Source organism: Aphidius gifuensis, linkage group LG3 (assembly GCF_014905175.1).
Source record: "Aphidius gifuensis isolate YNYX2018 linkage group LG3, ASM1490517v1, whole genome shotgun sequence".
NCBI lineage: Eukaryota > Metazoa > Arthropoda > Insecta > Hymenoptera > Braconidae > Aphidius > Aphidius gifuensis.
The window spans coordinates 25,896,008-25,909,235 of NC_057790.1; the positions used below are offsets into that span (position 1 = coordinate 25,896,008).

Here is a 13,228-nt window from a genome sequence, read left to right on the forward strand (position 1 = left end):
GTTGAAACAATTGTTTATGATTATTATTGATATTTTATTCATACATGGCTTGATGAAAATTATCTTGAAAATTTATACTGATAAAATTATTTAATCTTGTTTTTTAAGCTTGGAAAATCAATAAAACAATCTTTAAGATTTTCTTCAATCCACTCATCAATTTCATGATCAATATCATCTGGAATAACGTCTTTATATCCACCAATTTTACCTTGTCCAATAAAATTTTGGCTACTAAATGGAATTCCAGCAAGTGAATTAACCATTGGATTTTTTCGAAATTTCTCAATATCCAAATGACAAGCAAGACTCTGAATTTCTTCATCCGAATAAGTTTTATCCAAAAAATGTGCAGCTTTTTTTATCGTTTCATAGAGATTCTTGAAAAATTAAATTTAACATAATTTAAAATATTGATAAAGTAAAAAATTGATAATACAAAAATAAAATATACTAACTGTTCTTATATCTTCGTAAAATAAAAATAAAACATTTGGCTGATTTCTGAGACACCAAGCTTCTTGGACATGAGACCAGTATGGCTCATTAACCACTAAAAAAAATAAATAATATATTTATAATATTTATAATTGATTTAAAACATTTAGATTACTAACATGTTTTGTTTTTTACATCGTGCCACATTCGACGAATATCTGTTTTGAATCTTGGAACATTTAAATTATTTAAAAAACGCATCGCTGAAACAAGACGATCTTTTGGATCTCTTGCAACATAAACTATCTGTAAGTTTTAAATTTTAAATGTACCATAATAAATAACTGTTTTTTTTAATTTAAAATAAAAAATAATTTACCTTTGCACCAGAACTTAAAATATTTTTAAATAGACTGATTGCCAAATGAGTTTTAAGAATTCTTGGTCCAGTTATATTTTCAGCTATTTCATATGAAAATTTAGGTCTATCAACAGATGCATATTTTGCTTCAGCATCTGAGTCATCATACACGTTTAATCTTAAATTAATTAAACAATATTATTAATTTAAAAATTGAAAAATTAATAATAAAAATTTAACTACTTACTCAAGCTCATGAACTCGTTCTTCAAGACGTATTTTGCTAGCAGTTTCATAGTCCAAATTATTGTTTAACAGCCAAATCATTTCAGATGTTACAGTTGTTCCTGATCTTGGCATTGTCATTATAACAATATCATCAGACTTCATATTAAAATTGTGAATAGCATTACCATGATAATTCCATTTTTCCATCATCACATATTTATTTTTTCCTAATCTTACTAAAGTACCATTATGCCACTCAAATTCACTAGTTTCCAACGACATTTTTTATGTTTCTTTAATTAATATATTATTAAAAATTTATTGATTAATCTATTTATATAATACAAGTGAAAAACATTAGGTAAGTAACTGGATGATTAATGAATTGATAGTGAATATTTTTAGCTCGTATTTATATTCTTCACAGTGTTTGATATCATTAATCAATCATTTATATAAGAGTGACATTATTGACATGGAATTTTTGTTATTACGTCAACATGAAAGATTTCAATTGATTAAAAATAATAACTAAAAAATAAAAATTTGTCAATATAACATCATGTTGATTGGAATATATATAATTTAATAATATTATTGATAAATATCAAGTTATTAATCAATATGCACTTTCATTTTTATGATAAAACTCGGAAACTTTGAGCAACTAATACTTGAGGATTAATAAATTTATAGTATTTTTTAATTTGGCTTGTATTTATAATCGTTTATTAAATTATCTAATTTTCAAGGTGTTTGATAAAATTAATTAATCATTATTAATATATTTATAATCATTGACATATCACTCATATGATTATGTTGATAATAAATATTATATCAAAAGATTTGATAGAATAAAAAAATGAAAAAAATAAAAATAATTACATTAAAAATTCAGCATGTTGATATTGTAAAAAATATAATTTAATAATTAAATAAGCACTTTTGGTTTATCTTTGAGATCTTCATCAATTTGGTATTAAATATAAAAATATTAATTTAACTTTCAATGTGAGTTGATAGCTCAATGATGTCAAGTACTGTATAATGATAAAATAATTTAATCAACATGTATATAAATATGTGAATATCTTGAATTTAAAACATAATAATACAATGTTAAAAATTTTTTTTTTGTTTTAGTAAAAAAATAGTATTTAATCGTGTTAAACGTATTATATAAAATAATACTGTTGAAATAATTATATTACAAATTTATAATATAAATAAAATAAACATTTAAAAAAATGACAGAGGCATTAGTATTTAGCGAATTTAGAGGCAAAAATCATAATTTTTTGAGAATTGGAAAAAATAAATATGTAGTGCGTGACCCATGGAAAGAACACGGGGATGTTATTTGTAATTTTAAATCAAAAAGTAATGATGTATTTGTAATGACACAGCCAAGATCAGGTACAACAGTTACAACTGAAATGGCATGGTTATTGATGAACAACTTGGACTATGAAAATGCTGGAAAAATACGACTTGAAGAACGAGTTTTTGAGCTAGAGTAAGTAATTAAATTATTGAAATTAATTTTGTATTTTTAATTACATTTAATAATAATTTTAATGATGTTAATTTTAGATTGGGTTTACATGAAGCCAGATGGTCTGGACAAAAAGTTGCAATTCGAAATGAAAATGATCCGACAATATTTTCATCTTTTGAATGTGAAAATATTAAAAATTATTATGATGCACATGCAAATATAACTGGACCGCGAATAATTAAAACTCATCTGGCATTTAGTTTACATAAAGACATTTTATATTCTGGTGCAAAGGTAAAAAATTATCAAATAATAAAGCAGTTATTAATATTTGCATTATTTTTCAACCATAAAATTTAAAATTTAACAGACAATTTATATCGCACGAGATCCAAAAGATCAACTAGTTTCCTGGTGGCGTTTTTTAAATAATGGTGACCAGCCAATCCGGAAATGTAAATTTGAAAAATTGTGGGAACTTACAAAAAAAAATGAGGGTAAAGTGAATAAAAATAATAAGTAGAATTTACAAACTCAAATTTATGTTGTTGTAATTAACAGCTAAGTATATAAAAGTTTTTTTTTATAGTTAACCTTGGTCCATACTGGCCCCATGTAAAAGAAGGCTGGAATTTGCGAAATAATAAAAATGTTTTATTTTTATTTTATGAAGATATTAGAATGGTGAGTTGGAAAAATTAATAAAAAATAAATACATATGTTGATCAATTTTATTTTGTAGAATCTTTTCGAAACTATTAAAAAAGTTTCACATTTTTTGGATAAAACATATTCGGATGAAGAAATTCAGAGGCTTGTTTGTCATTTGGATATTGATAAATTTCGAAATAATCCAATGGTTAATTCAGTTGTTGGTTTGCCGAACATCAAATCATGTTTCATTGGTCAAGGTAAAATTGGAGGATACAAAGAAGTCATATCAGATGAAATTGATAAAGAAATTGACGAATGGATTTATGAAAATCTCAAAGATTGCGATATTAATTTTCCAACTTTAAAAAACAAGATATACTAAATTCATCATTTAATTCAATAAACTAAATATCACTAAACAATAATTAAAAAATATTTTAATAAAAATAATCCAAAAAATAATAAAACGATTATAAAATAGTTTTCGACAAGACGAATAATTATTAATTTTTATTTATCAATAGATATTAAAAATGATTCCTTGATTTAATTTTTATTTATTGTCACAAAGTAAAAACCAAATTACATTTAATATCAAAGTTACATCAGATGTTTAATTTTCATATTAAAAAAAAATAATTTGTTTATCATAAAACACGTATTCGATTATTTCAAAAATTTTTTAAACAATTTTACTTTCAAGAAAATTCATTAGTGTTATTCGGCTTTAATGGTGCATATTTAATAAAATTTTCCAATTGAAAATAAATAATAATTGTGGTAATATATATTGTTAATAAATTTATTAAATAAATATACATATAGATAATTTTTTATTATCAAAAACACATGTATATTTGAATAAATTTAATCTAAATTCAAAATTTTACATAATTATTATGGAAGTATTTTGATAATTAATTAATTAAATATTATTATTTTCATATTTATCAAGTGTATTTTTAGTATTTTTCTTTTTCGAGAATTGGTAATTTAAAAAGTTTTTTTTATTTTTGTTTTGCACTATGGATAATTATTACTCAAGTATATTTATAAAGATGAGAATGATTATTCAAACAAGTAAAGTATTTAATTGATATAATTAAAAAAAAAAAAAATATTATTAATTTCGAGTGTAGATGATTTAACAACAACCGTTCTTGAACACTTTTATCACATTATTTACTTATTTTCATTCATCATCTAAATTTTTTTTAATTATTTGAATAAAAATGTTTATTATTCGGTCATATTATTTATCTATATTTTATCTTGAAATAATGATGAAAAATAATTTTTTTTTTTTCAATAAAAAATAATAGTATATTGGCACTAATGCAAAGAATATCAAAAAAAAAAAAAAAGTTCAAAAAACGACAGCCAGCTGTCCCAAAAAAAAAAAAAAAGAAAAAAAAATTTTTACTGCTAATTTTTATTGTAGATTTTATTGATAAATTATATCCATCGATGGAAAATAAAATCAAGACAATGATGACAGCATTAAGCAGAAAATAAAATAATAAAAAAAATAATTACGAAAATATTTAATGAAAAAAATTTAATTAAAGTATAACTATCATGTGTGAAGATTGTTCTCTTTGCTTCTGAATCGTTGATCCAAATATCCAGGTATCTGTAATTGAATTAAAAAAAAAAAATAATATTTTTATTTTATAATTAATATTTAAAAAAAAAATATATAAAATATGCAAGTAAAATTTATTATCTATACATTACTCATTGAATAATTAATTGATAAAGACAAATAAAAAAAATTTTGTACTAAAATAAAACTGACTAATATTAATAATATAAAATCAAGGCTATTTAAATTACATAATGAACATTTTTTTTGCTTCTTAAATCATACGATTTGTATTGTTATTATTTATCAGCATTTTATTGGCTTTTTTTATATTTTATTTTGCTAAAAAACGACTACACACAGAATAATGATAAATAATGCTTTTTTTTTTTTTTATTTTTTACTATTATTATTACTATTATTATTGTAAAAAAAAAAAGAAAAAACAAAACAAAAAAATTATTCAATACATGCAACAAGCATTGACAAATGCAAATAAGTTAAAAAAAATATAATTTAGTTTGAAAAATTATTCGCAGTAAAATAACAAGCAGTAGAAAAAATAAACTATTGTAATTTTGTAATGAAGGTTTGTTATAAAATAATCAAATAAATGCATTGAAAAAAAATTCAATATAAAAAAGGAAAAATTCAATAAATAAATGTATGTAAAAAAAAAAAAAAAATTATTTAGAAAAAATATAGTTAATTAGTGTTGTTGATAGTAATTTTTGTTTGTTTGTTTTTTCTTCATTAGTAAAAACTAAATGTCATTTACAATTGCATTATTTTTAGCTTCTACCTTTGGTTTTGGTCGATGTGTATCCACAGCATCAATTGGTAAACGAATTCTTTCCATTTTACAACCATATGCAACTGGTGTTAATTTAATAATTGTATGAAGTGGTACTTGTAAATATGGTAATTCATCTGTAATAATATTTATAAAAATAAAATAAACATGTATTAAATTAATTAAAGCTTGTATATTTAATTATAAAATCTTACCAGCACTTTTATCAAGAAAATAAGCTAAAAGACATCTTAAAACAGCTTGATGTGTTACAACAAGTACATTTCCTTGTCGCTCAAGTTCCATAATAACTGGCTCAAGACGTGCAACTAAATCTTCATAACTTTCACCTCTTGGATAACGATATGAAAATTTATTTTGATCTCTTGCTGCAAAATCAGTTGGATATTTATTTGATATTTCTTGATACGTCATTTCTTCACAAATTCCCTATTGACAAATAAATAATTAAATTATATTAAATACATTGTAAATTAATTTATAAATAAATAAATACATACAGCATCAATTTCATTTAATGCCTTCCACCTTTCTTGTGGTGCATTAACATCAGCAGCTGTTTGTATTGTTCTTTTAAGCCAACTAGTCCATACACGTAAACCTTGAATATCTTGTTCTTCAATAAATTCAGATAATGCTTTACCATATGATTTACCACGTTCACTTAAATCAGAATCACCACCAATTCTACCATCAAGATTCATATGACTTTCACCATGTCTTGTTAAATATATTGTTCTTGGTACAATATGAATATTCATTAAATAATAAACAATTCTACTTTGTATATGTCCTTCATGTTTAAATACAAGTACTTTTTCACCAGTATTATATATTTTCATAAATGACAACATTGATTCTTTACGTTCATCAAGTGGTTGATATTTTTCTTGATAATGCTCAATACGTAACATAAAATCAGCTAATACTTCTTCTTTATTCATTGTTGCATAGTCTGGACTTGATACTTTAACCTTTAATTCAAATAAATAAATAATAAAAATTATTATCAAGGTTTATTGATTATTTGTAATCTTATTTGTTACATTTAACCTTCGATTATTTTATATTATATAAATAAATTACCTCCATAATATTTTGTTCAACAATTTCTGGATCATCACATACTGATTCAACAAAAAATAATTTAAAACCCATTTTTTTAACAACAATATCATGTATCATTTGTCGACGTTCAATTGTTGAATTTGTTGCATCAAATACAGCAACTTCACCATCACCACTTTCAAGCCATTGACATACATCATTTAATGCATCAACAGCACATTGTGTTCTAATAGCCATTGCTTTAATATTATCAGGACGAAAAAAATCATGGCATTTATATGCTGTTGTTGCATGTCTTCTATATTCACCAAGATTAAATACTTTTGTATTAATACCAATCCAATTTAAATATCTACATAATTTTTTAGATATGTAAGTTTTTCCACGTGCTGGTAAACCAACCATAGCAATAACATGAGGTTTGTTTACTGAGTTTGAGCGTTCACCTGTTAATTTTAACATTAAATTATTATTAATTTATTTATTATTAGAATTATTAGTAACAAAATAATTACCTCTAACTGGAAATGGTTTTGTTTGAATGGTATCTGATGTTGGTGGTGTGTAATGCATACCAGAACTTTTAATATCACTCATTTTTAAAACAACAAAAAACTATTTTATTGTTGATTTATTAATAAATTGGTTTATATTATGAAAATTATTTTGATGATAATTTTACGACACACAAATGTCAATATGGAATAGCTAAAAAATGTTGATAAATTATAATTAACAAATTTATTTGTTAGCCAAGATGTAGTTAACCTCTAAAATTTTCACCTAGTCACAGATTAATAAATTAATAATTATTATAACTTTTTGTTTTTTTATAATAATATATGTGGTGTATTGTTAATGAACAAGTTTATTAAGCTATGGTCCCGAATCAGAATAAAACATAATTTTATTTATATTAATTATAAGCTAAAAAGCTAAAGAAAAAATGAATTTGTTTTTCGATCGAAAAATGATTATGATGTACAAAGTTCGTGTTATGACTTTTTAATATATTTAACTTGATTTTTTTTTATTAATTTATTTTTAATTATGCTTTTTTTTTTTTTATTCAACTTTTAATCAAGCTTCGAATGTATTAAGTATTAAACTTGAAAAATTTATAATTTTACATGTATGTTTAAACACACACACACACGTGTCACGAAAAGAAAAAAAAAAAATTAAAAAATTTCGTTGGATTAAAAGCGCAGACGCGAATAAATGATACGCGCACTTGTAATTTTTTTTTTTTTTTTTTTTAATTTATGAAATAATTTATAAACAGCTTAAATTAAAAAAAAAAAAAATTGATTGATTGATTGATGATTAAAACACTTGTTTGTATATAGAAAAAAAAAAATGAAAATAAAATTTCGAAATAATTGTGTGTTTTAAAATTTCGAAATAGGTATAGTAATCGAAATTTAATTTTTGTTGTTTTTTAATTGAGATAAATATAAACGTAAGTAGTTTGATGATAATAATGTATATTGTTTTTTTGTTTTTTTAAATTTTTTATTTAACACACTGATCGAGTAGTAATGACACTCTTTCTACTCCTAGATTTTTTTAGTTCTTGAAATTGAAAAATAGAGCTAGTTGTTGAATTACGTCATGTAAAATCATCATCCGACAAAAATTATTATTATTTTTTGATTATATATTCATAACTTGTTTGTATATTCATAATGTTTAATTTGTTGTTAACTTGGCGCCAACAGTTTATGTCAATGACTAAACAAACAAACTGATTAAATATAATAACCTGTTGCCAATAACAATTGTTTTTTTCTAAAACTACAATCATTAGAATAAAAAAAACAGCTATTTCATTTCAATTTTTTTATTGTTTATTTATTAACAATACATCTATTTTTCCTTATAAAAATAATTAAAAGAGAGGTCATTTATTTCATTGAAAATAATTTGAAATAAAAAATTGAATGAGATAAAAATTTAAAAAATTAATAATAAATATTTTTTCTGTTTTTTTATATAAACAAATTATGCAAATAATTAAGATTAAAATTGATTAATTTTGATTTTTATAATTTTAAGTTAATAAATAATCAATTGTATTTATTCAAAAATGGTGTAATAAAATTAGCAACAGTACTGGGAGATGACATATGAAAATAATGTGCACCAATACAAGTATGAGATTTAAAATCACTCGAGTATTTTTCAATGATTTTTAATAAATCAAAATAATGAAATTCATTTTTTTTTACTATATCCTGAATTTTCACTTTTTATAGCCATATATGGACAAGTAATTCTAGTACCCATATGTCGTAACTGTTCATGTGAAAATTCTGTATTTGTTAAAAATAATTGAATCCTTGGATCACGAAGAAAATAAACATATTCATTATCATCATGAATTTTAGTAGCACCACGTTGCATTAATATTTTACACGTATCGAAATTCAATGATTTATTTGTTGATGCAATCCACCTTGAAATAGCATCTGTTTCAGTATATGAAGGTGGTAATTTATCATCACTCCAATTTTCCATCTTAAAAGATTCATCAAAACTTTTTGTATAATGTGAAGTATGTGCGGCTGGATTAAATGATGGATCTTTAAAATAATCAAATGCAACAACAAATTTTACATTCTTTGGATATAATGATGTGTAGCTGAATATCAATCCTTCACCAAGTGAATGTCCAATCAGTCCAATTTTATCCATGCCATAATATTTTTTAACACGTTCAATTGTTTGTAAATAAATAATTGGTGAGTATGGCATTCCTTTGGGGATCCAACTGGAGTAACCATGACCTGGTAGATCAATTGCCAAGAGTGATATATTTTCTGGTAGATATTCAGCAAGTGGATCAAATGAACCAGCATTATCTTGCCAACCGTGAATTGCCAAAATTGGTGGTACATTTTCTGGACCCCATAATTTACCTGTATAATATTTTTTTTTTTTTATTAAAAATAATTCAATTAATAATAATCAATTTTTTTCTTACCTGATATTTTACCCCATGGTACTTTAAATTCAATCTCTTTGAATTCACGATTTTTTTTAAAATCGCTATGCATATATCTCAAAGTCATTGACCTAATATTTCGTCCGATCAATTTGAACATTTAATATTTTTTCTAAATAATACAATTAATTTATTATTCACAATTATTTGTTATTAACAAAATTTATAATATATTTAAATAAAAAATAACAAAATTCACTGTTAAATTTTAGGCTGATCGGAATAGAATGGATAATGTTAAAAAATTATTGTATGGTTACTACTAAAAAATAAAAATAAGAATGATTCCATGTTGGATGAAATAAAATCGTAGACGAGAAAGTTATATTTACCGTTCAGTTAATATATTCTGGTTATACTATTAACGTGTTTGGACCTATTGGGCTTCCTATTTTCACGGTCGTAAACACCAGGACTTTTTTTTTTCTTCTATAAAAAATTAGTCATCGCTGAAAAAAAATTCATAAACTGCCAGGAAACTCCACCAAGAAAATTGGGTCAGTGTTATATCGACATATTGAAGGTCCATATTAATTTTATATTTTTAATATTTATTAACAATAAATAAATTTGTTTTTTCTTAACAAATAATTAAAAAAAAGGTCATTTATTTCATTTAGAATTTGTCGGTTTTTAAATGTCAATAAAATAAATTTTTTTTTAATAAAATAATAACTACAATAACAAATTAAAATTTAACAATAATAACTTTTTTTATATAAATTGTCATTCTCTTTTTTTTTTCTCTTATCATTAAATAAAATTTAAAATAAATTAAAATAAATTATTCAAATAATTAAGATAAAAATTGACTAATTTTGATTTTTTTTTAACTATTAGTTTAAATTAATAAATAATCAATTGTATTTATTTAGAAATGGTGTAATAAAATCAGCAACAGTTCTTGGTGACGACATATGAAAATGATGTGTACCAATACAAGTATAAAATTTAAAATCACTTGAATAATTTTCAATGACTTTTAATAAATCATAATAAAATTCTCGTCTTTCATTATATCTTGATTGTTCACCTTTGATAATCATATAAGGACAAGTTATTCTAGCAGCCATATGTCGTAATTGTTCATGTGATAATCCAGTATTTGCTAAAAATAATTTAACTCTTGGATCACGATGAAAATAAACATTTCCATTATCATGAATTTTAGTGACACCACGTGTCATCAATATTTTACACATATTTTCATCCAATGATTTATTTGTTGATGCAATCCATCTTGAAATAGCATCTGTTTCCGTATATGAAGGTGGTAATTTATCATCACTCCAATTTTCCATCTTAAAAAATTCATCAAATTCTTTGGTAAATAGTGTAAAATGTCGATCTGGATTGAATGATGGATATTTAAAATAATCAAATGCAACGACATATTTAACATTCTCTGGATATAATGATGTGTAATTGAATGTCACCATTCCACCAAGTGAATGTCCAATCAGTCCAATTTTATCCATGCCGTAATATTTTTTAACACGTTCAATTGTTTGTAAATAAATAATTGGTGAGTATGGCATTCCTTTGGGAATCCAACTGGAGTAACCATGACCTGGTAAATCAATTGCCAAGAGTGATATATTTTCTGGTAGACATTCAGCAAGTGGATCAAATGATCCAGCATTATCTTGCCAACCGTGAATTGCCAGAATTGGTGGTACATTTTCTGGACCCCATAATTTACCTGTATAATATTTTTTTTTTCATTAAAAATAATTCAATTAATAATAATCAACTTTTTTTTTACCTGATATTTTACCCCATGGTACTTTAATTTCTACCTCTTTAAATTCACGATTCATTTTTAAATCGCTATGTTTATATCTCAAGGTCATTGACCTAATATTTCGTCCAATCAATTTGAACATTAAAAATTTTTTTTTTAATAAATACTACAGTAGTTATATATATTTTTACACGAAAAAAAATTTATAATATATTTTCTAAAAATATATAAAAAATAATTCACTATTAAATTTTATTTTTTTTTCTTTGAACTTTAAACGTTCTATTTTTATTCATTTTTATGAATAAATTTATCGAATAACTGTGTTTTTCATAACTTTAAAATTACTCAATAATATTAATTTTAATAATGACTATTGTTTAATTGTCGTTAAATTGTTGAATTTAACACGTCAATTTTTATTTTTTTTATTTTTGCAATGTACACGTGAGACAGCTGGTTTCATACTTTTGTATGATTTCATCATTGCAAATTATAATTATATCACGCGAAATTTATGATGATGAAACCGACCAAAGATAGCCAAGAACCCAGCGACAATTCATATATATAAATTGCCCTAAAATTTGTATTTTATTTTTGTTTTTATTGTCCCTTTATTTGATTTAATTTAAACACCAAAAAAATAAAATTTGTTAAAAGATTAATTAGACCAGTCAGCACCTGGTCTCTAGTATTTTTGGTTGCATATTATTGCACTTTGCCAATTATAATTGCACTTATCAATTGCACTTTGTGTCTTTATCAATGTGTATGTGTAAATAGTTATCAAATAATCCACTTGGTGCCTCTGAAGCCTCAAAAAAAAAAAAAAACGTGTTGGTAAAGTGTGTTGATTGCTGATGAAAATAAATTATTAATTAATTGCAAATTGTAACAATAATTTGTTATGATAAATAATTGTTAAAAATGCGTAATCAAGTATTAAAATTGTACAAAGATTTATTGAGATATTCTAATAACGTTAAATTAACAGACAAAAAATATTTACGTTTTAGAATTAAGAGTCATTTTTATGATAATTTAGAACTTGATAATCCAAAAGATATAAAATTTCAACTTGAGGTAATTATTTATAAATATATTTACAAGAAAATAAATAAACTAAATATTCTATTAATTTTATTACAGAAAGGTCAACAATTTTTAAAAAATCAAAGAGTAATTTAGGTTAGAAAAACAAACGAAAAAAAAAAAATGTTTAGTCGTTGTCAATGTTACATGCAAATACGTTACAAGTCAATAAAAAAATTAATTGATTATTCAAAAGTACCAAAGTTAAATGAAGCTGATTTAGAAGAACAATTTGTTCGTGGTAGTGGTCCAGGTGGACAAGCAACAAATAGAACATACAATGCTGTTGTATTAAAACACAAACCAACTGGTATTGTTGTTAAATGTCATCAACAAAGAAGTGTTACACAAAATCAAAAAATAGCACGTGAAATACTCATAACAAAATTAGACAATGAATTAAACAAAGAACACTCAATTGAACAACAAGAAAAATTATTAAAATCGAAACAATCAAATGAACAAACGAAAAAACGTAACAAAATGTTGGAACTTAAAAAAGCATTTTTAAAAAGAGAAAATTTGGAATAAATATCATAAAATTTGTAACAATAAATAATTTGTATTAAACATTTTTATCCTTCAATCTTCATTTATTTATTAATCATTATCCAATGGACAAAAAATAAAAAATTAACATTAAAAAAAAATCATCTCAGAAAAAAGAAATTTAAAAAAAAAAAAACAAACAAATAATCAAAATTAATCATAAAGCTTTTGCAGTCTTCAATCC

The 13,228-nt window shown here is 23.1% G+C and overlaps 6 protein-coding genes across 6 annotated transcripts; 2 read left to right on the forward strand and 4 right to left on the reverse strand.

The window, feature by feature from the left end:
• Positions 1 to 53: 53 nt before the first annotated feature.
• On the reverse strand, positions 54 to 1,393 carry LOC122853316 (luciferin sulfotransferase-like). Its single transcript, XM_044153715.1, has 5 exons — positions 1,047 to 1,393; positions 818 to 977; positions 618 to 744; positions 459 to 553; positions 54 to 380 (listed from the first exon to the last, which is right to left on the reverse strand). The coding sequence occupies exons 1-5, from the start codon at positions 1,307 to 1,309 to the stop codon at positions 87 to 89; spliced, it is 939 nt and encodes a 312-aa protein (XP_044009650.1). The 5' UTR covers positions 1,310 to 1,393; the 3' UTR covers positions 54 to 86.
• Positions 1,394 to 2,220: 827 nt separating this feature from the next.
• LOC122851113 (sulfotransferase family cytosolic 1B member 1-like) lies at positions 2,221 to 3,564 on the forward strand. The gene is made up of 5 exons (XM_044150161.1): positions 2,221 to 2,546; positions 2,624 to 2,822; positions 2,899 to 3,025; positions 3,118 to 3,212; positions 3,271 to 3,564. Exons 1-5 carry the CDS (start codon positions 2,278 to 2,280, stop codon positions 3,562 to 3,564), a joined length of 984 nt encoding a protein of 327 aa, XP_044006096.1. The 5' UTR covers positions 2,221 to 2,277.
• Positions 3,565 to 3,723: 159 nt separating this feature from the next.
• On the reverse strand, positions 3,724 to 8,210 carry LOC122853317 (6-phosphofructo-2-kinase/fructose-2,6-bisphosphatase 2). Its single transcript, XM_044153716.1, has 7 exons — positions 7,433 to 8,210; positions 7,165 to 7,357; positions 6,668 to 7,095; positions 6,082 to 6,555; positions 5,776 to 6,010; positions 5,570 to 5,697; positions 3,724 to 4,815 (listed from the first exon to the last, which is right to left on the reverse strand). The coding sequence occupies exons 2-7, from the start codon at positions 7,244 to 7,246 to the stop codon at positions 4,759 to 4,761; spliced, it is 1,404 nt and encodes a 467-aa protein (XP_044009651.1). The 5' UTR covers positions 7,247 to 7,357; positions 7,433 to 8,210; the 3' UTR covers positions 3,724 to 4,758.
• A 592-nt stretch (positions 8,211 to 8,802) lies between these two features.
• Positions 8,803 to 9,732, reverse strand: LOC122853319 (probable serine hydrolase). The gene is made up of 2 exons (XM_044153718.1): positions 9,636 to 9,732; positions 8,803 to 9,570 (listed from the first exon to the last, which is right to left on the reverse strand). The coding sequence occupies exons 1-2, from the start codon at positions 9,721 to 9,723 to the stop codon at positions 8,867 to 8,869; spliced, it is 792 nt and encodes a 263-aa protein (XP_044009653.1). The 5' UTR covers positions 9,724 to 9,732; the 3' UTR covers positions 8,803 to 8,866.
• Positions 9,733 to 10,227: 495 nt separating this feature from the next.
• On the reverse strand, positions 10,228 to 12,174 carry LOC122853318 (probable serine hydrolase). The gene is made up of 2 exons (XM_044153717.1): positions 11,422 to 12,174; positions 10,228 to 11,358 (listed from the first exon to the last, which is right to left on the reverse strand). The coding sequence occupies exons 1-2, from the start codon at positions 11,540 to 11,542 to the stop codon at positions 10,514 to 10,516; spliced, it is 966 nt and encodes a 321-aa protein (XP_044009652.1). The 5' UTR covers positions 11,543 to 12,174; the 3' UTR covers positions 10,228 to 10,513.
• A 195-nt stretch (positions 12,175 to 12,369) lies between these two features.
• LOC122853320 (mitochondrial translation release factor in rescue) lies at positions 12,370 to 13,026 on the forward strand. The gene is made up of 2 exons (XM_044153719.1): positions 12,370 to 12,486; positions 12,553 to 13,026. Exon 2 carries the CDS (start codon positions 12,619 to 12,621, stop codon positions 13,024 to 13,026), a length of 408 nt encoding a protein of 135 aa, XP_044009654.1. The 5' UTR covers positions 12,370 to 12,486; positions 12,553 to 12,618.
• Positions 13,027 to 13,228: the final 202 nt, after the last annotated feature.